Source organism: Vespa velutina, chromosome 1 (assembly GCF_912470025.1).
Source record: "Vespa velutina chromosome 1, iVesVel2.1, whole genome shotgun sequence".
In the NCBI taxonomy this organism is placed as follows: domain Eukaryota; kingdom Metazoa; phylum Arthropoda; class Insecta; order Hymenoptera; family Vespidae; genus Vespa; species Vespa velutina.
The window spans coordinates 5470118-5497617 of NC_062188.1; the positions used below are offsets into that span (position 1 = coordinate 5470118).

General features: G+C 31.0%; 1 protein-coding gene across 17 annotated transcripts in view; it reads left to right on the forward strand.

Moving 5' to 3' along the window:
- The window catches only part of LOC124950356 (ankyrin repeat domain-containing protein 6), a 131765-nt gene that overhangs the window by 28556 nt on the left and 75709 nt on the right, over nucleotides 1-27500 (forward strand). For 4 of the 17 annotated variants that reach the window (XM_047497053.1, XM_047497045.1, XM_047496949.1 and 1 more), the window contains exons 2-3: nucleotides 8266-8371; nucleotides 10631-10729. Coding sequence is in view for 15 of the 17 variants with exons in the window: in XM_047496949.1 (XP_047352905.1) it covers nucleotides 8266-8371; nucleotides 10631-10729 (205 nt within the window). In the remaining 2 variants the exon portion in view is untranslated. Of the gene's footprint in view, nucleotides 1-685; nucleotides 1104-2982; nucleotides 3169-3221; nucleotides 3244-7464; nucleotides 7494-8245; nucleotides 8372-10630; nucleotides 10730-27500 lie in introns of those variants that run through there. The other 13 variants (XM_047496923.1, XM_047497016.1, XM_047496933.1 and 10 more) reach the window with 11 other exon arrangements.

Below are 27500 nucleotides of genomic sequence, written 5' to 3' on the forward strand. Positions count from 1 at the left end.
AGGAAACACATCGTAAAAATAAATCAAAACAAAATTCGTAGAATTTACATAAAAAGAAAGATGATTAACACGAGCGGTGAAATAATATGAAGGGAGGAGAAGAAGGAGAAGAAGAAGAAGAAGAAGAAGAAGAAAAAAAGAAAAAGGAAAAAAAAGAAAAATTAAAAATAAAAATAAATAAAAACGTGAGAGATATTGTAGAAACGGACGTTGAAAATCGAAATAAAAGTTAAATGATTGGTTCAAGCCGTAGAGAAAAGTCACGTTGAAGAGAAACCGGTCCAGAACGTTAGAGACACATCCGTGTGTCTCTGTGGAAGTTGCGTTCTCTCTTTCTCTCTCTCTCTCTCTCTTTCTCTCTTTCTTTCTCTCTCCATGTATCGCAAGATCGCGTTGAGCTGTATGTATCTCGGATCTATCGATCCACCATGCGTTTATTTTGCTCTATAGAAAGAAAGGATTTTAATCGAGGGCTTTGTTGACGCGCCTTTTGCCGATGATCGCTACTCTCTTTCGCTCGCTCGATCACGTAAGGAATGTTCATCGTCACTGATTCGATCTTTGGTTAAAATAGAGGGAGAGAGGTGAAGTGTAAGCAAGGGGAGGCAAGGGGTTGAGAACTTGACACGGATGGTGGAGAATCTTTTTATCTCATGAGATCTCTAATTAAAGGATATATATATTTATATACCTCTCTCTCTCTCTCTCTCTCTCTCTCTCTCTCTCTCTCTCTTTTTCTTCTATTTCTCTCTTTTTCATTTTCCTTTCTATCTCATCTTGTTCCTTTTACTTGTTACCTTTTATCTTCTCGTTCGGGCCGACGTCGTAACCCCAATGGGACGTTCCGCGTGTCACGAGATTGCCGATTAAAATGATCGTAAATTAATCTCATTTGGTTGCTCGTTTGGATCATCGTCGATTTAAAATTTACATTGTGAAAAGGAAAAAAAGAAAGGAAAAGAGAGAGAGAGAGAGAGAGAGAGAGAGAGAGCAAAAAAAAGTGAAAAAGTAGAAGATGCCAGTTACGAGGTCCGAGATATTACTGGATATCTATGGGGACGAAACCGGTGGAATTTCTCGTGCATACGAGATGTAAGTCTTCGGTAATTAGATATTCGACATTAATGCGATACCTTCGTTATGTTAGCTCCTAGCTACGCGTAATTAGAAATGTACGACGAACGGCATACGATGTATACGGTGAAGAGAAAAAGAGTGAGAAGAGCGAGAAGAGCGAGAGAGAGAGAGAGAGAGAGAAAGAGAGAGAATACTTTATATGTACGTACATGGTTAACTACGCAGACCTAGCAGATGTTTAATTAAAAATCCTTGCGCGAGTAAACGACGTGTTTGACCGTTATATCCCTACTCGGCACGTATCTATTTTGAGCAATGTGTATGTATGCATTTATATATATAGTTAATACGGTATAGTACGGAATGATCATTGCAAATGTTCGTTGTTGCAATCGTACGTAGAAACTTAATGATACTGTTTTAAATCGATAATAAATAAATCTTTTACTATCTTACGCTTTTAATTTCAGGACAATCGTTAATCATTTTATTACGAGATAGATATCTATCGATCTATCGTTATTCCCGAATAGGAATTATCGAACGACAATTATTTTTCTTATCACTCTTTTTTTTTTATGTTTTTGTGAATCCCCTTTCTTTTATATTTTTACTGTTATTTTTTTTTTTTTCTTGCTCTTCTTCTTCTTCTTTTTTCTCTCTTTTTTCTTTTTTTCCTTTTCTCGAAGGAAAGAACATTTTCTGCTCATTCTGATAAGTTGGAAATTTAAGACGCTTGGATGGATATATTACATTGATATAATCGAAAAAGAAACTTTATGATTATGATTGTTTATCTTTTTAACGGGTATTGCGTGTGATTTGCGAGAATGTTACGGGTGAATTAATTTAAAGTGATTTAATTTATCGAACGAAATCTCGCATGACCCGGCCGCAAGAAGGTAAGATTATAAAACCATCTAGACACGTAGTAGAGTACATGATAAATATATATATATATATATATATATATATATATATATGTATATATTGGAAGGACAATTTCTCGGTCGCGAAGTAGACGGTGAGGATGCCGGGTTGTCCCTCCTCCTTGGTAATTAGACCCTCGATAGATGCCGAGTAACAGGCATACTTTACGATGTTGCCTTTGGATCGAAGTACCTTCGATGCCTGGAATGTCGACCGAGCCATTTGCGATCGTCCGATTCGTTCGGGTGGAGAGATAGAGAGAGAGAGAGAGAGAGAGAGAGAGAGAGAGAGAGAGAGAGAGAGAGAGAGGGAGAGAGGTAGAAGAGTAACTTTTCTAACAACGATGATAAAATAATGATAGACCCTGTTGATCGTGAGATTGACAAATACGAAACAGAATATCTTGGAAGGCTCGCATTATATTACAATATTTTCTTTTTCTTTGTTTATACTTTTTTTTTTCGATCGCAACAAGTTGTTTGCATTAACGACGCGATCTTTTCTAATAAATTATTCGTTAATTGTTAACTTTGGAATTTTTATTCGTGTAAAAAGGATAGATAGATAAAGATAGATATTGAAAGAGAGAGAGAGAGAGAGAGAGAGAGAGAGAGGAGGGATGGGGAGAATCTTGACGTATATATATATATATATATATATATATTTTTTTTTTTATATTCTTTACTTTGTATTAGCTTTTTCTTTCTTCCTTTCTATTTGTCTTTCTTGTTCCTTCCAGCGGATATTAAGGAGAAATTAAAAAAAAATGCATGGATCCGTGAATGAAGGAAAGAGAGAGAGAGAGAGAGAGAGAGAGAGAGAGTGAGAGAGAGAGAGAGAGAGAGAATGAGATTTTTAATTTTCCTTGTTTACGTCGGCTGTATGATGCAAGCTCCGGTAATTAGAGCTGCTGGAAATGGTTTAGAATGGAAAATAAATAAAAAAGAGATAACCGTATGGTTTACGAGCTTGTTTTCGTCGAGCTGCCTTGCTCGAGGCCAACGATGCCTTGTTCTATAAAGAGGGAGAGAGAGTGAGAGAGAAAGAGAGAGAGAGAGAGAGTAAAGAAGGATGGTAGCTACCTCTCGACATTGCCTCAATAGTTCGATACTACTACTTCGTACCTTTGGATATGCGATCAGGATGACGCTTCGTGCCAAGGTAAGCGGTAATTAAATCGCTTCGCGATCGGTGCAACCTACGAAGGGTTGGCTCTTTGGACGACTTGTCCTCTGCGTGAGTACCTAAGTGCAGAATGCCGTGTTCTCACTCTCAAATAAGAAAGTCTAATAATTCACGCGTCGACTTTTGAGATAATGCATCACTGAATGTCATGATTTATGAACTCTCAACAACTCGAGCCACTTCGATTGAACTGTCGATATCACTTTCTCTCTCTCTCTCTCTCTCTCTCTCTCTCTCTCTCTCTCTCTCTCTCTCTCTCTCTTTTTCTCTCTATCATTTTTCTTCTACGTAAGGACACGTTTATAAATGTCTCTCGTAGATATTTAAATATCACATAACTCGAACATTGCAATTGTTCCGACTTAATCTATCAAATATATCATATCTATTGGCTAAGTCAATCGGGATGTTTTGTAATTTTTATGAGAAGCCATTTAAATCGTTTCAATCTCTTCACAAGAATCTAATTATACTTCATTGATACTTAACTATTTCGAAATAATCAATAAAATCAACGATGTAATTAGATGCAATTGAACTAATAGCTTCATGATGATAAGGATCGATGATAGGAGATCAATTGATTTTTATCCAATTAACATCGATCTTGGCTACGTCTTTGGATTAATCCAAATGAAATGGATATAATTAAACGATAGTTTAATGTAGGAAAGAAAGTTTAAGGAAGCGAATAAAACTAAAAAAGAAAAAAAAGAAAAAAAGAAATAAAAGAATAAAAAATACAAACAAAAAGAAATTAAAGAAAATTAAAGCTAGAAAGTATACCGTTAGGCTATCGATCTTGAACTATGTAAATTCTGTTACTATCTAACTGGCGATTGACGTGTTGAAATTAAATGAACGAAACATATATGTACGTATAGGAAATAGAGAATCTAGTAGTCACGTTAACGCGCAATTATCAATACGATTTATATATTAGTGTGAATATTACCAATTATTTTCTAATATTATCAATTTATAGTTAACACATATGTGTGTGTGTGTATATATATATATATTTTTTTTTCTTTTTTTTTTTTTTTTTACATGGACACTTTCTATGGAAATATTATTCATGAAAAACATGTATATATGTGAATACTTTCTACCATAATGTTACTCATACATATATATATATATATATAATACATATAAATATATAAGTACACAGTATACACAGATCTGTCTCTTTTTATCGCGATCACATTTATTAAACTTGTTATTAAAAATCATTTTCTTTTCTCTCTTTCTTTTTTATTTATTTATTTGATTCATTTATTTTTATTTCTCTTCACATGTACACTTTCTATCGGTATATATTATTCAGGAAATAAATGTGGACACTTTCTGGCATAATATTACCATTATTATTTATACACGACATATATCACAGATCTGATTTACGTTTTGTCGTGACGAAAATTTATAAAACTTGTTTATAGAAAATTATTATTTTTTTTATCTCTATTTTCCTTTTCTCTTTCTCTCTCCCTCACTCTTCGAACACTTTCTGATGTGAAAATATTATTTAAGGAAATACGCGTATACACTTTCCGTGATAATATTATTCCTATTTTTTAATTTATATTCACATATACCCACATCTGTCTCTTTTCATCGTGATAAAATGTATGAAACTCGTTGTGACAAAATTTTCTCTTTTTTTTTTTTTTTTTTTTTTTTTTTTTTTTTTTTCACTTTTTCCTCTTATACACGGATTCTCCTTACCGTCTTCTGACTTATCAGAATAATATTAAAAAAATCATATTTCGCACCGATCATATTTTTAACTTCTTTATCACCGATCGATAGGAACGTCATATCTCTTCATGGTAGGTAATCCAATTTGTAAATCCGTCTATGGCTATCGTTTAAAGTACATCTGACGTGTACGATGCACAAATTGGATCGTTAAAATTGATTATTTTGACGGATGCACCTTATTTCCAACTCTATCAGCTGATCGTCCGGTGTCGTCCTGTAATCTAGTTTTCTCTCCCTTTTCTCCCTTTCTATCTTTCTCTTTCTCTTCCACCTTATTTCTCTATTTCTCTCTTTCTTATTTTTCTCATTTAAAATTCCTCTTACTGTTACGAAGCGAACGACGCATTTAGCTCGCTACGGTCGTTAGAAGCTCGCTGAACTTCATTAGTCACTGTCATCCGGTGGCCGTGCTAAGTTCACGACGAAAGATCTTATGAATATGCGAAGGAAACGTACTTACCTCTGTCTAGTTCTCATGTCTGTTTTTACGCTCTTCATTCTTAAGTACGATACGACACAAAATCTTTATGATTATTCACACTTCTCAATGATACTTGAGACTGTTTGATTTTAACCCTTTTAACGTTTTAACAAGTAATTATATAATAATTAAAATTCAATGATTTTCCTTTTTTTCTTTTAAATTCTTTTTTACGAAGTAAAAAAAAAAAAAAAAGAAAAGAATAAAAAATTTCAATTGGAACGGTCAAATAAGGATTGGAGAAAAAATTAGGAGAAAAGTAAGGGAATTTATTTTTCTCAAATATATCATAAGAATATATTTTTGTGTGTATATTTTCCTTATAATTATTTTTCTTTTTTTGTTATTTTTTTCATGTATATATATAAATCAGCCTTCTCCAGTATTATACTCGAGACTTTCCAATATGAATGATCGAACGTTTCAAATAAATAAATTGAAAATTAAATTTGTTTTTAATAATATTTTACAAACTATGACAACGATTTTAATTGGAACAACCAATAGGAGAGAGAGAGAAAGAGAGAGAGAGAGAGAGAGAGAGAGAGAGAGAAAGGGATAGAAAAAGGGCAGATGATTTTTCTGTTGTTTACATAACACAATATACATATGTATATCTACGTGTATATTTTATTTTTTTCCAATTTAATTTTTACATAAAAATTACATTAGAAATGAAATTTTATACAAGTACTCTTAGTTAACGTGTTAGATAATAATTGATAATATTTAATATATTTAAAAATATTTGTTTAGATTGACAATATTATGACCTATGTCACTGTCCATGTTATAATGTCATCTTTTTTTTTTTTTTTACAAATTTTTATTGACATGTAAATACATATATGTTTATTTATTCCTATATACATATATATATATATATATATATATATAATTATGTACATATATATTTAGCTAAACTGGTGATCAGGGCGGTGCCGCGTTTTATGCAAGACTTTAAAGTACGGAGCATTAAGCATTTAAAGATATTTAAATTAGCAATAAAGCTACGTGATGCGTAACTGAGCATGAAATGAACTTTGAATGTCGGAGGGGATGTTGTGTATATATATATATATATATATATGTAAATACATATATCAAACATGAACGTTATTGCGTATGAAAAATTTCTTTTTTCCCGTGACTTCGTCGTTCGTTTTTTGTCAAGAAATAAAATTTCGATTACGTTCACGTTAAAGACGAACTTGTTCCTTGCTTGTCTCTCTCGAACTTTATTGGTACCACCCGTTGTTTTAATATTCCCTTTTAAGAAAAGAGAAACTAAGTGAGTTCGAAGATTTTAAGATCGAAAGGAATCATCCGTACAGACAACTAGTTTTGTTTATTTTTGTCCTTTTATTTTTTTTCTTCTTTTTCTTTTTTTTTCTTTTCTTTTTTTTTTTTTTTTTTTTTACAACTTGGACGCCAAAGGCAAGGCGTCCATTGTCTCCGAAAACAATGGCGCCATGTATCATTGTTCCCTTTATAAGTGTATCTCTTTCTCTCTCTCTCTCTCTCTCTCTCTCTCTCTCTCTCTCTTTCTGTCTCCATTCCCCATATCTCTGTCTCTTTCCTTCTCTTGTGATCTTGTCACGCCTTCTTTCTCTTCGTCCTGTAACGATGCTTCAGATACAACAGAGAAAAGAGGAAGAGATAGGAAGGAAGTCTGAAAGAAAAAGGAAGAGATGGAATTAAGAGAGAGACAGAAAGAGAGAGAGAGAGAGAGAGAGAGAGAGAGAGAGAGAGAGACGGACGCATATACATAAATATATATGTATATATCTATCTATGAATTTATGTATGAATGTATGTAGTTTGAGAAATCAATGAGAATTGCTTTAACAGCGTGATAATTGTTACTGACTCTAACTTGATTTTCTTTCAACGTAGTTAATGAAGAAGTAATTAAAATTGACGCTCATATGACATGCTAGTGGTTACGTATATATATGTACGTACAAGTATATAGGGTGATAAAAAAAATTTTAAGAGAATATATTATTCATTGAAGTAATTACGAAGTACAAGCGTGATAATAATGTAACGAGTAAGACTTGACAATTAATATAAATGATATATTTAATCTATCGTAGAATAAACGTGGATTTTTTAATGATTAACAAATATGTTATTATCGGTTTTTTCGGTTTGTAGCTTAAAAAATATTACGTTATTATATATTCGAATAATTATTATAAGTATACTATATGTAATATATTATTATTATTATTATTATTATTATTATTATTATTATTATTATTATTATTATTATTATTATTATTATTATATGAATCAGTGATTATGAAAGTGATTTAAGTCATGTATGTTCTTCGTTTTGATATATATATATATATATGAACAATCGTGTTTGAATTATTTAAAAAAAAAAAAAAGATTATTTCTTTGTGTAATAACAAGAACGGAAAAAGTAAATATATCTACGTAATTTTACAATTTTAAGAATATGAAAAATATTCATTGAAGTGACTTAGAATCAGATTCACTTTCATAATCATCATCGGTTCATAATTCATGTTTACGGCTGATCAATTTTTTTTCTTTTTTTTTTTTTTTTTTTTCTTTTGTTTTAATCTCTTTATTACATCTCATTTATTCATTCGTTCGTTTATTTATTTATTTTTTCTTTTTTTTTGGGGGCGGAGGGAGAGGTGGGTCCGAAAATCGTATACCGCGTCGTTGTTATTATATTACTATATATTTTTTATATGATTAATTTTGTTTTCTTTCTTTTTCTTTTTTTTTCTCCTCTTTTTTTTTTCTTTTCTTTCTCCCTCCTTCGGTCGAAAAATTGGATTAAGGTGCGTGGCTGGAATGGCAGAAAAGTTACGCGAAGCTTGCGTCCGTGGCGAGGCCGAACGTGTCGCACGTCTTCTCGACGAAGGGATCAAACCACAGCCAGACGAGGTGAGTAATAATCCGCATTTCTATCTATTTATCTATCTATCTATCTATCTATCTATCTCTCTCTCTCTCTCTCTCTCTTTCCTTCATTTTCATCCTCACCTTATACACCTCCACCTCATCCACCTTCATCTACTCCTCGTAATTCAGATTCTATCGTCTTCCATTCGAACGTAAACCTTGTAAATCGTTCATCTTACTAGCGGAACGATTCAAGCACGCAAATGAGGATTTCCTTTTTAGATTTCTCAAGAAATCCTCTTTACTTCTCTTAATTCAAATCGGAAGTTCCTTCATTTTTCGTTCGTTGCTCTTCCACGAAGTTTCCAATTTGATCTTTGACCTTTAATCGTAAAAGCCATCGGACACGGTAAGCAGATACATATATATACGATATATGTATCCATGTAGATGATATATATATATATATATGTATAATATACATGTGTATATATTGATCCACGATGACTTTTATATAGTCGAAAGAAGTCGGCTTAAGATCAAAGCTTTTAAAAACCATGACAAGCTTCTCCTACTAGCATTTAAATCGATATTCATCAACGAGAAATCGAATCTTCTTCTTTTCCATCTTTTTTTTTTTTTCACTTCTTTTCCTATCTTTTTTCTTTTTCTTTTTCTTTTTTTTTTCTTTTTTTACGATTTCGAACTAATGTGTTAATTGATTATCTCGTATTTATTGTCGTCATAAATTTGAATTATATCTATAAATTATGTAAGACATTTATCATCACATCTGTAATACGTTTACTATAAACAACGTGGTGGTCTTATTACTATTCTTCCTTTCTATCTTCCCCTTCTTCGTTCCTTTAGTCTATCATAAAGATCTACTTCTCATTTTATCTACTTCCTTGAATAGATCAATGTTATTTTTAACGTATTCGTGATCGGCTAAATCGTATACTAAACGTAATTCGTTTCATCTTTTATGTTCATATATCTAATTGAATTAGAATCATTATTGAATTATTTAAAATTCATTTAAAAAATATCAAATAAAAATATCAAATAAAAATAAAACCGTACCTTTATTATAATAACTTATCACGTATATTAACTTACACAATTTTATATTGATAATTATATATGTAGTATAAGTAAAAAATATTTAGTATATTAATCGCGCCTATTAACAATGTATATTAATATATTCATTGACGATTAATATTTAAATCACTCTACGATCTATTTTGTTCATAAATACATCTTTAAGATCTAATACAATGAATTATAAATATTATATAATAAAATATTTCATTACAGTAAAAAGAAAAAAAAACAAACAAACAAATAAAAAAGAAAATACAAAGGAAAAATATTTACGTTTTTTTTTTTTTTTTTTTTTTTTTTTTTTTTTGTAGTTATATATGAGATAATCATATATATAGAAGTTTGTAATTAATCGTGTTATTATTGTTTTTCTTTATACGTGATTTAAAGAGGATTTGAATCAAGGTCATGGTGGCCATTCGCCTGAGAGAGAGAGAGAGAGAGAGATCGTTCCTAAGTCATCGTATCGTACTTCGTAGGGCAAAACGAAGGTTCCGCGGATATACGTAAAGGGACGATCGTCGTCGCGTTGTCGTTTAGCTCGTGTTGCTCGATTCCTTGTTCAGCTAATTAAGGCTTACGTACTGTCCGATCGCGGGAGTTAATTCGACGCGGGAAATCTCTGCGCGAGCTTACAAACTGAAATACCGGTAGCTATTAATTACAACGCTAATTGATCCGTCGATGAAGTCTACACGTAACGCAACGGATAAATATTTCGCCAATAATAAAAAAAAAATAAAAAATATCTTTCGCTTTTATATATACAAATATATATCTATGACAATATATCTCGTATAATTTTTATTACGAACTATCAATGTCTATCTTTGTGAAAAGATTATTTTGTTATTTGTATATGTCTGTATTTATGTAGTCATATAATAATAATAATAATAATAATAATAATAATAATAATAATAATAATAAAAGAAAGTTGAAAAAAAAGAACGACAAAATAATTTTTAAACGTTTCAAATAGTTCGAATAAAAATATAAAATAGAAATATATCGACGAATTAACGATCATGAATAATGACGAGATGTATTGTAAACCAAAAGAAAAAAAAAAAAAGAGAAGAAAAAAAGGAGAAAAAGAAAAGAAATATTATAAAAAAAAAAAAAAAAAAAGAAAAAAAAAATATTGTAAAGTATATGAAATATATTATCACCTTTTCTTATATTATTCAGAATGGACGAAGTCCTTTGCTATTGGCTGCAGCACTCGGCCACACTGACGTCTGTAATGCTCTTCTACTTCGTGAAGCCGAGGTTAATGCAGCCGACTCGGTGAGTGATATCCTTGGAAATGAGTTTGTTTTGATCTACGAGGATAGATATTGGTCTTTTCTTTCTTTCTTTCCCCCCCTTTTTTTTTCCTTTTTTTTTTTTTTTTTTTTTTTTTTTTTTTTTTTTTTTTGCTTCAATGATTAGCAACGTTCCATTACGTTCTTCGAAATCGTGAGACGTTGAAAGCATTGATCCTGAAGTAACGATTAGAAAGACAGAAGGGGAAAATCTAGAACGAGTTATTATATTCCTTTTTTATCGATTACGCCCATCTTATGAAAGATAGTTAAGAGCTTTGGTGTATTGATCGATTTACGATGACGATAACTATTTCAAGATGGATAGATAGATAGAGAGAGAGAGAGAGAGAGAGAGAGAGAGAGAGAGGGGAGGAAATATGAAAAATGAAAGACGGTCGAGAAAGAAATTAATTGCCATAAACGACGTCGTTGAATATACCAACTAACTTCGTGATTGACTTATTTTCTTGTTTGATATACGTGATATATATTTTATATATATGATATATATTTTATATGTATATGCATATGGGATTTTTATAGATAATTAATTTCAAATGCATGAGAAATGGAAGATCGATCTAATTTTAATTTCTATACAAATAAATTGTTTCTAATCTTATATAATCTTTCGAATATGATATAGCATTCAACGGGACAAAAAGTTGCGTATTAATTATTTTTCTTTGTTTTTTTTTTTTTTTTTTTTTTTCGATAGATGGATTGGTAAACTATGACGTTTTCATTTTTTTTTTTTTTTTGTTCTTTTTTTCTCTCGCTACATTACCAGGAACATTTTTACAATATGAAATAACGAAAAAAAAAAAAAAGAAAAAAAAAAAAGAAAGAAATTAACTCGATAAATCAGCTCGAAAAAGAGTAATCTCAATTTTTCAAATCACTTAATAACTTTTGACTCCACTTCACTCTTTTTCGCTCGGCCCATTGGCCCCGCCTACGAACTTTTAACTTCATTTAGGAACTTCCTTGGGCTCATCTTTTGTATTTTGAAACGGTGATTACTCAATGCATTCAGACATAACGATTAGCTAAACAACGAATGTTTTTACGGTAATTTAAAGTAATGTCATTGTAATCTCGAACAATTCCATTTTCAGCAGACGTTTTTTTTTTTTTTCTTTTTTTTTTTTTTTTCACTCTTTTCTATCAGCATCGAAAGATTTATATCCTGAGTTTGTGACACTTAGCCGGAAGCCAATTCAAGCTCAACTTGCTTAGCCACGAAGAAACGGTATTTGCTTTTATTTCGTATCTCTTTTCCTTCTTACAAAAAAAAAAAAAAAAAAAGAAAAAAAATAAAAAGAAAAGGAAAGAAAAAAGATCCACGCATTTTACATACGTAATTACGGCTACTCCGAGAGTTTCTTGATTTTCTATCTTTCTCTCTCTCTCTCTCTCTCTCTCTCTCTCTCTCTCTCTCTCTCTCTCTCATAAGTTACCTCTACGAATGATAAATTCTTCGCAGGTGACATTTTCTTCAGTTGAAACGTATCACGATAACGACATGATATCAAGAAGATCATTTCGAATAAATGAAAGGAAATGAAATCAGATGTTTGACAAGGAAAAAAGAATGAAAAAAAAAAAAAAGAAAAAAAAAGAAAAAATGAAAGAATAAGAGAATAAATATAAATAATGTCCAAGATAGTCCTTATTGGTCATGATTATAAATGAAGAGAAAAAGAGAGAGAGAGAGAGAGAGAGAGAGAGAGAGAGAGAGAGAGAGAGAGAGAGAGAGAGAGAAAAAACAAACAGAGAGTAAAAGAGAGAAAGAGAGATATACATGAAAACGAATGGAAAGAGATACACAATGAGAGAAAGTGAGATAGACGTATAGAATAAGTGATTCAAAAGAGAGATAGAAAATACGAGAGAAAGGGAGGGATGAGAAAATCTCTGTTGCGTGGACGGTCCTCTTAGCGGGAATTGGCCGATAAGTCATACCCATCGGTGGGCCGTTCTACGTGTCAGTGCTGTAATATAGCAATACGATTATCCTGAGTAATGAATACCCGAAAGATGTAATTACCGTGTAATTACGGGTACACGACGTATCGGCGTTAACGAAGTGAAAAAATGTTAGCTCCACTTTTCCTTTAATATCGTACCTGCGTTCTGGAATTTATAGGAACGCATTTGGTCCACTTTCAATCCTCATTCTCTCTTTCTCTCTCTCTCTTTCTCTCTCTCTCTTTCTTTCGTTACACATACGCGTATCAATCGTTAAGCGTATCGTGATAATTACTACTAGCCGTTTAAAATAAATAAGAAAAATCGATCACATGTTGCGTACACGTTCGTTTTGCTAATCATACGACGAAGTATGTAAGTAAGTAACACAGGCATGTAAATTTTGTCACATATTTTTTTCTTTTTCTGTTTCCTTTTTTTTTTTTTTTTTTTTTTTTTTTTTCTTTTTTTTTTTCTTTATTTCTCTCTTCCGGATGACATTAATATCAAAATTTATAGAACGTGGGGGATAAAATATATGAAAAATTTCTCCTAACAATTATAATATAATTATTAACATTTATACGTTGATACGCAAATTGAAATATCCATAAAAATTAATGTTTTCTATATTAACGTTGGTTAATCACGATTCTTTCTTTTTTTTCTTTATCTTCTTTTTTTTTTTTCTTTTCTTTTATTTATTTATTTATTTTTTAAAGAATATAGATAGGAAAATTATTATTTAATCGTCAGACATTGTTATCGTAAATTTTATTAACTCGTTTCTATCACAGATCTACGTAAATTCTTCGATCTTCGATCAAGAATAATAAGAAAATTCATTCGATATGGAGTAAAGGGAGTTAAGACGAGAAAAGACAATGACTCGAAATGATTTGAAAAAGCAATCAGGATCACCTTTTGCTTATCGCTCAGCGTGATCTACTCTTCGAAAAGAAGTCGACTCGTTCTGCATCCACTGTACAATACGTCCATTGCTGGAACTGACTGACGGCCAATCTTCTTCTCTCTCTCTCTCTCTCTCTCTCTCTCTCTCTCTCTTTCTCTCTCTCTTTCTCTTTAACTCTTTCTTTCTTCCTTTCTTACTTTCTCTCTCTTTCTCTCTCTTTCTCTCTTTCTTTCTCTTTATATCTTTTCTTACTACCACCCGCAGAAAACACGTTTGGTTAGATCTTACCAGCGTGGGGTACGAACCCAAGTTCTTCGTACGTTGTACGAGCGTGCCTTTATTTAGAATCCTTGTAACGCGCCGCTGGTGGCCAACGATTATACATCCTGAACTTTTTTCTTCCTTTTATTCTTCTTCTTCTTCTTCTTCTTCTTCTTCTTCTTTTTCCTTTTCTTCTTCTTCATTTCTCGCCTATTAAATCTGCACCAATATCTTATACCCGAATTACTAGAATTAGATTCGTATAATCTCGTTACCGTTATTATATCGATTTACATTAAATTAATTTTTATATATCGACACTTCATTAAATATCGATCAATAAAAAGTTCATGTCAAATACAATGACATTTATTTTATTTATATATATCGTATTCATTTTTAAAATTAAATCTGCTTTTATCTGTATTTAATTAAATTAAATATTTTATATTCATTATGGTGTTCCCTTCTTATCAAAAGTGTATATATATATATATATGTATGTGTGTGTGTGTGTTAATTATGCGAACGACAATTTTATTATGATAATGTTAAAAAGATGCTTAAGACTTTAATAACGAATGATTTTTATCTGACACTTCGAAACTCGTCACTTTTATCATATCAAATTTATTTTGAATATATATATATATATTTTTTTTTTCCATTTCTCGTTTTTCTTCTTTTTTTATTTCTGTTTTTTGTTTTTTTTTTTATTTTTTTCATTTTTTTTTTTTTTGAGCACAAGAACTTTCATCGAAAAGATAAATTTCGCGGGAGAGATCATGAATTGAATCGAAAGTAAGCGAATTCGACGTTACACCTGACGTCGACCTTTGTACTTTAAACGTAGAAGATCAGACTGACTGACTGAAATATCGTTCCTGTGTGTTGTAAATGTGTCCTGTAAATTCCTTAAGACACGAACGAACGTTACACGTCGTTACGATTCGGTCTACATGAGAAAGAGAAAGAAGGAAAGGAAGAAAGATAAAAGTGAAAAAGAGAGATAGATAGATAGATAAAGAGAGAGATAGAGATAGAGAGAGAGAGAAAGAGAGAGAGGAGGGGGGAAAGAGTGAGAGAAAGAGAGAAGTGTAATACTCGAGCGTTACGTCTACATCCATGAAATTTATTGCGAGACTTTGCGAGATCTTTGAACCGGCGTACCAACAATCTTTGTAACTCACGTGAAAATTTGTTGCCTCTCGTGGTAACGTGAATTACGACCGTATCTTCACGAATATCATATACACACACACATATATATATATATATATACATATATATATATATATACATACTTATATATCGTTTTATTTTTCGACGATACTAATTACTTAATGAGAACGATCATAATTTTTCGTTTTTCGTTTCTCTCTCTCTCTCTCTCTCTCTCTCTCTCTTTCACACTTCCCTCTTCTTCCGTCTTACAAAAGAAGAAATAAAAGTATTTAAAAAAAAAAAAATATATATATATATATATATCCATATGAAGAAAAAAAGAAAAAGGACATAAATAAATGTATAAAGTGACAATGACACGTCGTTATTTACGATCTCGACTTTGAATTGGGATTTAATTCGATATACAAAGACGTACATAAATTTCGATAATTTTCAAGGGTATTCTTCCCTCGATCGAATGAATTATTTCAGTATCGTATAATTCGGCATCGTGTATATCAGACAGAAATTCTCTTCCACTTTATCCCGCGCTATACCCTCCTCCTTCTCCCCCCACCCTCCCCCACCCCCCTTTTACCACTAACTCCTTTATATCACTACTTTTCTTCTCTCTTTTCCACATTCTACCGTCTGGATTCTCCTCCTTTCTTCCTGAGATTTATGCGCGAAGCTTATGGCCATTCGCGTGCTTTTCAGGATGTTTCGCCGCGAGGAATTTGGCACACATTTCTTTTTCGATGTGTACGCCCAAGTCGACGTAATAGCTATAAACCGAGAGAGAAGGAGAAAAATAGAGAGTGAGAGAGAGAGAGAGAGAGAGAGAGAGAGAGATAGAGAACATTCATGGTGCCACGAAACCTATAATTAGGAAGGGCCCTGGAAATAGCTTTTTAGACGAATATAGGCGGCACACGAAAAGACGTTTCTACCTCCCACTTACTACTTCTTCTTCTTCTTCTTCTTCTTCTTCTCTCTTCTATTTCTTTTTTTTTTTTTCTTTTTCTTTTCCTTTTTGCTTCTTTGCTTTCCTCTTAGTTTTTGCTTTTTTCTTTTCTTTTTTTTCTTTTTCTTCTTTTTTTTTTGTTCTCCTTTTCTTTTTCTTTCGTTTTTTAATTTCTCTCTTCTCTTACTTTTTTCCTTTCACATCCCTCGTCTTCTTCGGGACCAGACTTTCTTGTTCCATCTGGCGAGTCAGCAAGTTCGACAGGTAGGTAACTCGCTCGAGTTAATTAGCCGATCGTCCAAAAATTTTAATAAAAGACGCTGACAGCTCTTACGATATATTGTACATATGTATGTATGTATGTATGTATGTATGTATGTATGTATGTAAGTTACCCAGAGTTAGAATTTCGATTTCATTTTTATTTTCTTTTTCTTTTGCTTTTTTTGTTTTTATTTATTCTCTCTCTCTCTCTCTCTCTCTCTCTCTCTCTCTCTCTCTTTCTTTCTCTTTCTTTTTATCTTTCTATTTTTTCCTATCCTCCGTTACGTTAGGCCAATTCTTCCAACGTTAAGAAACGAATTATGATGACGACTATTATACCATTAGTAATTATACGATTTCGAGATTTTTAGGCCAACTTAAAAAAAAAAAGAAGAAGAAGAAGAAGAAAAAAAGGAAAAGAAAATGGGTATTAATTTTTTTTAGAGAAACTTAAAATTACGATGTTTATCGTTAACTTCTTTGCCTTCTTTCTCGTTTTCTTCTTTCTCTTTTTTCTTACATCAAGATCGAACGCGAGAAACCGATACTTTCGACTACAACGACCGACAACGACAACGGCGACTACGACGATGACGACGAAGAAGAAGAAAAAAGAGAAATGAAGAAACAAAGAAGAAGAAGAAGAGTAAAAAAAAAGAAAAGAAAAGAAATAAACAGAAGATATAAATATCCTTGACATTATCCCATAAATTTGCTACGCCACTGTGTTCGACGCCGCTGTGAAAAAGGTATGCAGCTATTACAGATCGTCGAACAGGTAAAATTCTGCGATGTTTCTTCGGCCTCCAAACAACCCGTTGGGTTCTTTTCGAGAAAAGAAAAAGAAAAGGAAAGAAGAGGAAGAAGATGAAGAAGAAGAAGAAAAGAAAAAGAAATAAGAAAGAAAAAGAAAAAGGAAATGAAGAATGAGATAGGAAGAAATATAACGGGGAACATTTTTATAGGATTTTTACGTGTCGAATGATACTTAATTCTTTTCGCGTTAACAACGATAAATATTATTATTATCATTATCACTATTATTACATATTCCTTTCGTTATAGAAGATAAATATATAATTATTCTTACGTATATCGGATCCGTCTCGTTTGAAAAAAAAAAGAAGAAGAGAAAATTCAAAAAGAAAAAGAGGAAAAACATACAGGAAGGGGGAAAAAAAGATTATATATTAGCGGGACACTTATAGATATATTATACGTATATTGCGGATCGAAGTTTAAAAAAAAAAAAGAAGAAAAATCAATCTATCGATCTAATCAGACACGAGATCGATCCTGTTTTCGAGTTCGTATTACCTACGAGATCAACGATAATCATCTAAGATTACGTGACTTTCTCTCTCTCTTTCTCTCTTTCTTCGATTACGTTTTCTCGATTTCTTTGACGCAGAGGATCGACTTTTACGCCCATTAAATTGCGATCAATCCTTTCTCCTTTATTCCTTAATTCCTTATCGAGGACACACAAATCGTATTTTATATTTATACCATATGAGACGTTTATTTTGAAAGTGGCCTAACTCCATTTGTCAATTTTTTCCGGTTGCTATAATTACATGTACAACTTTATCTTATTTATCAGTAAAGCATTTTAGGTTGCTTATATTCCGAGCAAATATGATAATTCTTGACACATAAGTTTTCAGAGTTAGTTCAATAATTTAACCGTTTATTTTGAAAGTGGCCTAACTCCATTCTTGATAAGAACACGCATATTATTCACTTAATAATTGCCACTATTTTAATAGGAACTATAAATTTAACACCCTTAGATACACTTAAGTAGTATGTCTCATTAGTATCCTATACGTATATTTTTAAATTCAATGAAAGGCAAACCCTTAAATATCTCGATTTGAAGATAAATGAAGTTAGGCCACTTTCAAAATAAACGGCTCAATTCTTCATTTTCCCTTTTTTTTCTTTTCCTTTATTTTTTTTTTTTTTTTTAATAACAATAACGTCGACGAGAACGAATTGCCGTTTGTTATCGTTAACAATGAATTCTTATTGAAAACATCATTATCATAATTTGCACTTAATGATTACACAGAAACATAATATGTAAAAATTTTTTGCCAGGCGCGTATTTGCTTTCATAATCTATATCGATAGCTTTCGCTGGACGCATATGTGCGCCCATAGTATTCAAAGGGATAATGGTATCATCACAACACGGCTTATCTAATCGCGGTGATTCTTATGATAGTAGAAAATTGTACATATAGTGAAAGTTGTTGACTACTAACTATGTGTCTATTGAGTATATGACTACTGACCATAAATGACTTTACTGACTATAAATGACTAGAAGGACTATACTGACTATAAATGACTACAAAGACTATAATGACCAGGTTAGCCCCGCCCCTACCATCTTAATCCCTCCTCCTACTACTTTAGCCCCGCCCATTGGGAGATTTGGCCCCACCCCTCCTAAATTGGATCCGCTCCTACTATTTTAGCCCCGTTTCCTACTAGTTTTGTCCCGCCCTCTGGGATACCTAGCTCCGCCTCCTACTGGTTTAGCTCCGCCCGTTAGGATATTTGGCCGCGCCGCTGCCATTTTAGCCCCACCTCCTACTAGTTTAGCCCCGCCCGCGGAGGTACTTAGCCACGCCTCCTACTAGTTTAGCTCCGCCCTTTAGGATATTTGGCCCCGCCCCTGCCATTTTAGCCCCACCTCCTACTAGTTTAGCCCCGCCTCCTACTAGTTTAGCTCCGCCCTTTGTGATATTTGGCCTCGCCCGTACTAATTTAGTCCCGCCTCTTGGGGTACTTAGCCCTGACCCTACCATTTAGCCCCGTCTGCTACTAGTTTAGCCCCTCCTCATGGGGTATTTGGCCCCGCCCCCTACTAGATTAGCCCCACTCTCTGGGGTATTGGGCCCCGTCCCCTTCTAGATTAGCCCCGCCTCTTGGGGTACTTAGCCCTGACCCTACCATTTAGCCACGCCTCCTACTAGTTTAGCCCCTCCTCATGGGGTATTTGCCCCCGCCCCCTACTAGATTAGCCCCACTCTCTGGGGTATTGGATCCCGCCCCCTTCTAGATTAGCCCCGCCTTTGGTGTATTTAGCCCCGCCCCATACTAGATTAGCCACGCTTCCTACCAGTTTAGCTCCACCCCCTATCAGGTTATCCTCACCTCCTATGTATTTAGTCATTCTTTCTTTCTCCTTTTCAGTCTCTTGTAGTACAAAAGAAATTCTTATAAATTTCAAGTAGAAAGACTTTAAATAGCCTTATAAAAATTTAAATCGTCGTTCGTCTCATCTTAAAGAATTCTTTACGAATAGATGTTCCAATACGCACTTGCGCAAAAAGATATATAAAACAATCATATCATAACGATTGAATTGATAAGAATGATTTTATTATAAATAATATTATGTTTTAAATAATATATTAATTTCTTTTTGTTTACCGACAAGTGTAAAAAAAAATAGAAAAGAAAAAAATATTTGTCCGATTTGAAGTCGAATAAATATTTCATTGAAAAGCCTTACGTATAGTATTTGAAGGTTTATCCGAAAAATTCGTGGCTGATTGTTAATTTTGAAAGTGGCCTAACTCCATTCTTGATAAGAAAACGCATATTATTCATTTAATAATTGCCACTATTTTAATAAGAACTATAAATTTAACACCCTTAGATACACTTAAGTAGTATGACTCATTAGTATCCTATACGTATATTTTTAAATTCATTGAAACGCAAACCCTTAAATATCTCGATTTGAAGATAAATGGAGTTAGGCCCCTTTCAAAATAGACAGCTCATATATACATATTTACGTACGTATCTAACGATTGATTATTTCTTCTTACGTGATCCGGAAAGTCCCTCCCTTCCCCCCAAAAAAAATAAAAAAATAAAAAAATAGGAAAAAATTCTCGAGTCTCGTATGAAACTCGATCTATCGACAATTTTCAAACGCTCCGTTTTGCAAACTTTCTCCATAATTATACAATACGGATAAAACGAATTATCTTACGAACAAGATTGCACGTACAATTTCATATATATTTTATATATATATATATATATATATATATATATGTGTGTGTAAATGTATGTATGTATTATATAGTTATGCCTGCAGCGTAAAAATTTTTTTTATTGCAACAATTCTAATGAAAGTATATATGTTAGCCGTGTTCCAATTACGGTCTACAACACTATTTATTCTCAATATATACTATATGTAGTATATATATATATATATATATAATATATGTATGTATATATACATACATATATATGTATATATACGCACTGTTATTAAGCAATCTAGCGGTAACGTCGTATCAATCTCTTTCTCTTTCTCTTACTCTTTCTTTTCCTTGTTTTCTCTTTTTTTTTTTTTTTTCTTTCTTAACATCTTTTTCGTTCGTTTAAAATATGCCGCGAGGAGATAACGAAATGGTGGATATATCTCTGTCCATTCAAAATAATCGTTCGTAGGCCGAATTATAGGGATAATAATAAGAAGCTTTGCGTCAGCGTCAGAGTTAACAAACACTAACATATACGCACATCTCCGATACCTGTATCATTAACGCCGTTATGCCTTCATCTTCGAAGAATGTACTTACTTAGTTATATTATGTCCTGTATACAATGCCGAGAAGGAAAGAAACGACCAATTTTACTTTCTTTCTTTATAGACTTACGGAAAAAGCATTCTAACAATGTTTGTAGAACTTGTGAACGACGATAAGAGAAAAAAGAGAAAGAAAAAAAGAAAGAGTGTATGTGTGAGATATATATATATATATATATATATATATATATATATATATATATATATATAAAGAGAGATCCAAGACTACTCTCGTTTTACGAGCATCTTTCGATAAGATTTTATTGCTCGACCGGTTGTAAAAAAAGAACCATCGTAGATCGAGCTAAGGTATATCGTGTCGGACCGATTGTATATTGAAATTGAGACGTCTCCGTAATTCTTACAGCTCTCCTGCTTTTAATTCGAAAATTATGCAAATACTCTTGACCGTTGCCTCGATCTTAATAAATATTTTAAACTTTTATATATATATATATATATATATATATATATGAATGTAATATATAAGTATAGACACACACACACAGAGAGAGATATAGAGATTTGGTACGTTCCTAAGGAAAAAGAATATAAATAGGTGAAAAAGAAAAGTAAAGCTTTAGAGATCTTCGATATCTTCCTCGATTCTTTTCTTTTTATTTGTTTTTTCTTTTTTTTTTTTTTTTTTTTTTTCTTTTGGGAAATAATTAAAGATACTTTACTTTACCAACAATCCGAATTTAACACTCGAAATATCATAAAGAATATTTTTTAACGATTCAATTATATCAATTTATGTAGCGACACTTTTGCTAAGTATTTTTCGGATATATCGTAGATATAAAAAGTGCGTTTTATCGGTGATAAAAAGATTGTTAAAATTTACCGACAACAACGTCATTGGGGTTCATCGTCAAAAAAAAAAAAAAAAAAAAAAAAAGAAAGAAAGAAAGAAAAAAGGAACTTCTTTTTTGCTCACCGAATAAACGTAATATCCAACTTATTTTGAATTTAAAAGTGACGTAAGAATGCTTTTTTTTTGTTTTCCATAAAAATAAAACTTTCATATTAAAATTACGTATTATCGACAATATAAGATTGCTACGAAGCTCGTTGACATTTTGGGGTTCATTGTGAAAAAAAAAAAAAGAAAAAAGAAAAAAAAAAGAATTATATATATATATATATATTTTTTTTCCTTTTCTCTTTTTGTTTCATTTTAAATAACGAATATCCAATTTATTTTTGATTTACCAATATGTTAAGAAAATCAAGCTCGTAAAAGTCGAATTTAGCGAATTGTTCGTCGAAGGCGCCAGACCGAGAACCCACCGATGGATGATGCTGTGCGATGTTTCTCAAAGCCGGTCCATAATATGTATGTACGTGGGCACGTTCGATATGCATATGTGTGTATACGTTGGTGTGCGACTGGAACAATGATACCAGTTTGACTGGTGTGCTTCTCCCACCAACCATGAAAGATGGCAGAGAACAGCATGCTCTCATACTCCACGTTCAAAGTGCTCACAGCTCAAGACGATAGTCTTACTTGCGTTCTTAGATGTTGAAAGATAACGAAGAAGACTTTAAACTAAACGGGAATATCCAATAAACTTAAACGATTATAGATAGACAGATAGATAGATAGATAGATAGATATATAGATACTTTTATAATAATAAATAGATAGGTAACCGGTATTACGTCTGTTTTAATACACGTTAGATAGGTGTCGAAGATACTAATGAAATTGTTTTGTTGTTATTTCAATGTTTATTGTTATATTACTATCTCATGATTTTATTCGTATTTTATAAGTATCTTGTTCGTATCTTGTAATCATGCCATTGTCATTAAAAACTCATGAGTTTCCTTTTGTTTTTTTTTTTATATATATGTATATATATATTTATAATTATCGTAGTTATTTTGTCTAATTTTTTTTTTTTTTTTTTTTTCTATTTCATCAAATATTTTATTTTAATATTGAAACTTTTATTTTTTTTTTATTTGATCTATCGAACGAATGAATTTCCTTTTTATAAATATTGAATTGTATCGATAAGTAATGTCGAAATTTTTTTTTAACTTATATTTAAATAAATAACGCGTTTTTCTTTCTTTTTTTTTTTTGTTCGTTGTTGTTATTGTTATTGAAAATATTTAGCATTTTATATCAAGATAAATAAAAAAACACTGTTGTATTTTATATTAAAGAAATGTATCGGTAATTTTTACATCTAAATATATAAATAATATTGTTATAATATTTTTTATTGAAAACATTTAACATTTTACATCCAAAGGAACAACACTGTAGAGTATTCTTTTTTTTTGTTTTTTTTTGTTTTGTTTTTTATTTAATTGAAAATTCCTTACTTAATGGGCAATCTAATAATAGATATTTATTATCTTCCATTAGGATTTTCATTATCTATCTTGTTTCAGTTGATATCAATTGGTAATAGTCGTGCAAATCAATTGGAACTGATTAAGAAAAATTTATGGTATTATTTATAAGTTTATCCATTAATTGATCGCCATAATTTAATTGTATATTATCGAAGGGCGAATAACAATTTAATAAAACTCGTTTTATATTGAAAAATATATTCTAGTACGTTGTTATTTTAATGATGAGCTCGATCGTACCGCTATATCGCCGTAACTAGACAATAAATTTTAATTAGGAGAAAGTGTAAAGAAAAGCGCTGACACGTTTCTTGTCAGTCTGTAAAAAATCGGCCATACGTGTGCGTTAGATCGCGAACCGTTCGTAAATAACTATACTAACTCTTTACCATAACGTTTGTACGACTCGTAGAATGCTTTAAAAACAGGTTGGTGACATCGTCCTCTTTACTAGTATAATATTGAACGGACACCATGAAACATTGTCAAGAGAAATAGAATTTATTAAACCTACAATTCAATTTTTTTGTTGACTATAAGGAAACAAAAAAAAGAAAATACAGAATTCATACCATAAACTAAATAACAATAATAATAATAATAGTAATAATTTATAGTTATATTGATATTAATACATAAATATACTAAAACTTGTATTAGTATTATTATAATATATGCAATACTAAATATAAAAGAAAAAAATAAAATGACAGATATATGAGTTTGTGACTTCAAATTTACATATCATTATAAATGATTAATATTTATATATATATATATATATATATATATATATATATATATATATATATAGAGAGAGAGAGAGAGAGAGAGAGAGAAAGAGAGAGAGAGAGAAAATAATATAAATAAAAATATTTTTAGCTAAATTTGAGTTCATTGATCTATGAATATTTTACATGATCGGTATACTAATCGGTATTATCATCGTCGGTTATAATCATGAACATTATCACCAAGCTCCGTCATTAATATTATTATTTTATCCATATCATGATAAAATTTTAAACTAGTCGCGTATCGATCGAGTATTATCTTTATATATATGGTGTATATATTTATATTGAAATTTACCGCCGAAAGGTGTAATAACTATGGACGAGTTACTACGTAAACTAAAATCGCTTGTTCAATACAAAGATTATCTTCGTCAATAAGAGCGTCTCTGTTGCATATGTATGTCAAGATGGGACGAGTCTTTCACTTTTGAAAATGCAAATGACTTTTTCCTCTACGTCCTCGTACATACACACACACACACACACATAATATATATATATATATATATATGTATATAATTATATAATGTAATATAAAATTATATAATGTAATATTAAAATTAAATAATATTAAAAACTACAACAAAAGCCACTACAACTACTACGATTATTACTATTTATTGTATATGTACACTGTTTTATATATATATACAATAAACTCATCCATATTACATATAAAATATATACATACATATACATACATATACAGACATTCGTAATGTTTAGAATCCAAATGAAAAAGATAAAAGACCGTGACGTGATGTTGCCAACGTTATTACAGAATAGGAAAAATAAAAAAGAAAATTAAAAAAAAAAAGGAAAAAAAACGGACATATCCAATTTGAGCTGAGGTAGAATGTTAAAGAAAAGAAAAAAAGGAACAAGAAAAAGGAGAAAGAGAGAAAGCGAATCATTTAATGTCCCCAGCCAGATGATGATTTGCGATGCGTACGTAATAAATGAAAATTAGTTCGTAGATTGTTAAAGCTTAATAATAGAAATTTCATAATATACGTGAAATAATGAAAGAAATAAAAACAAAAAAAGATTTTGATAGATAGATAGATAGATAGATTGTTAGATTGATAGTAAATAGATAGAGAAAGGAAATACGAGCAGAGAAAGAAAGATGGAGATAAAGAAAGAGATGGTTCGTGGCGACGATAATTCAAAAGTCATTAAAATCAGTCCAATTACCGTAAATCGTATGGCTAATCGTATATACTGACTTACTGCTAGATAACTACGTATTCTACCATACATACGTATATATGTATATATGTACCTGAGAGTTACTAAGTTATATATATGTATGTATGTATGTATGTATGTAAGTATGTATATAATGTATCGTAGCCACCACGGCAGTCACCTTTCTTGTGGCAAAAACGTTTTGCAATTGGCCGTGATAGCTTTCGCTGGACTGTCTAGAATACTTAGGTAGATATACCACAGGTAAAGATGTGGTGTTCCTTGGGTTTTGCTATTTCCTTCGTGTATTTGCGTATTAACTTTTCTACCATGTTGCTTGCGGAAAGGGGGATAAAAAAAAGAAAAAAAGAAATTAGAATCTAATCTGTGATTTGCCTGCTCTGATAACCTACTACTTTTAGATAATTGAAAGGAATAACCTCGCGATTCATTTCTACTTTTTCACACTAATTACATGTTTAGATAGTATTATCTTAGTACTATCTCAGTTTATAATGATTAATATATGATTTCATTTGAAATCCTCTAATCAATATCAACTATTTATTTGATATTAATAATAAACTCATCGTACAATACAATTTATATTGTAAATATATCATTTATATTATATTAATTATTTGAATTTACTTTAATAACACAATGAATATATCGTAATTATATAAGATTTTTAACTAAAGATATATGTGTTATAAGTAATATTGTAAAATAATAGTAATGATTTAGTAATAATGTAGTAATAATTTCTTAAAAGTTACAATTTACGAGAAAATCAATTTTATCGAATATATTACTTTGTTTTCAATGAACTCTATACGAAATCATTCTTATTGTATCGATGATATCGTTGTAAATAGATAAGAAAAATTTTTTCTTTAAAATGATCTGTTTTCTTTTTTTCTTTTTTTTTTTTTTTTCATATCTCTATGACCTTTGGTTTCAAAGATATCGTCTTACAAATATTTCCATTCATCATTTCGATAGCACGTCTGTTTATGATAGTAAAAATAGTGATAGTCGAATGAAATTGTTTACGTTCATTCGATCGAGTCGCCTAAATTTCAAAAATTTATATATGTCGGTATGTCACTATGTCAATACCATATTAAGAAATTATAATTCTATATAAATTATATACTAGATATCTGTATTTGTTAAATCTTATTTCATTTTATCATTATAAAGTTATTTATTTAATTTGATATGCGACGTTTTTAATGTTTTTTCTTTTTTTTTTTTGTTTGTTTTTTTTTTTTAAAGTTTCTAAGTTATACTTAATGTAGAATAATAATACTATGTTGTAATATACGTATAGGGGGATGTTCAAAATACAGCGTTAGAAATTTTGATTACAAGAAGGCGGCATTTTTGAGAAAAATTATTCGGAACAAAAGTTAACTGATTTCATGGTGAATTTTTTTTTTTTTCTTTTTTCTTTTTTTTTTTTTAAGTATGAACTTTCCTTTTTTACGATGACAATATATTCTACGTTAAAAAAAAAAAAGGAAAATATATTTAAAAATTATAAAGTCGACCTTAAAATCTTGAATTATATGAAAAATAATTATTTTATAAAGGATAGAAAAATGTTGGATAGAAAAAAAATTCCTTTTTCGTGATTATGTTCTAAATAAGAACTTAACTAAATGAAAAATATATTCGCGTGTTCTCTTACTAAGAGGTTCGACGTCGATAAAAGAAGAGAGTTAATCAACGCAAGTCATTACTTCAGCTTTATTAACGACCGACGAGTATTCGCCGCGAAGATGAGTTCCGCTAGAGATGCAAAGATCGAGAAGAGATCGCCGACGAAAGAGGACGGATGTCCGTACCAAAGGCTGCGAACACTTGCGCACCTGTTTAATAAGAACAAAACCTACCCCGCGGAACTTTAATGAACGACCGACCTTTACGTCCTTCGGCGACGGCCAAAGAATCATTAAAAGGCTTCGTACGTTCGAAGGTTTTACGGATAATGGTTGATGCATCCTGTCGAGGAACAACAACCAAAGGAAATAATTGTATTACTATATATCATGTGATCGTAAAAAAAAAAAAAAAAAAAAAAAAATATATATATATATAATGTAAAACTATATCCAAAAATATACGGGAAAGGTGATATAAGATAAAAGAAATGAATAGAAGAATAATTAATTAATAAAATTTATCTCTTATCAATTATAAATTTTATTCAAG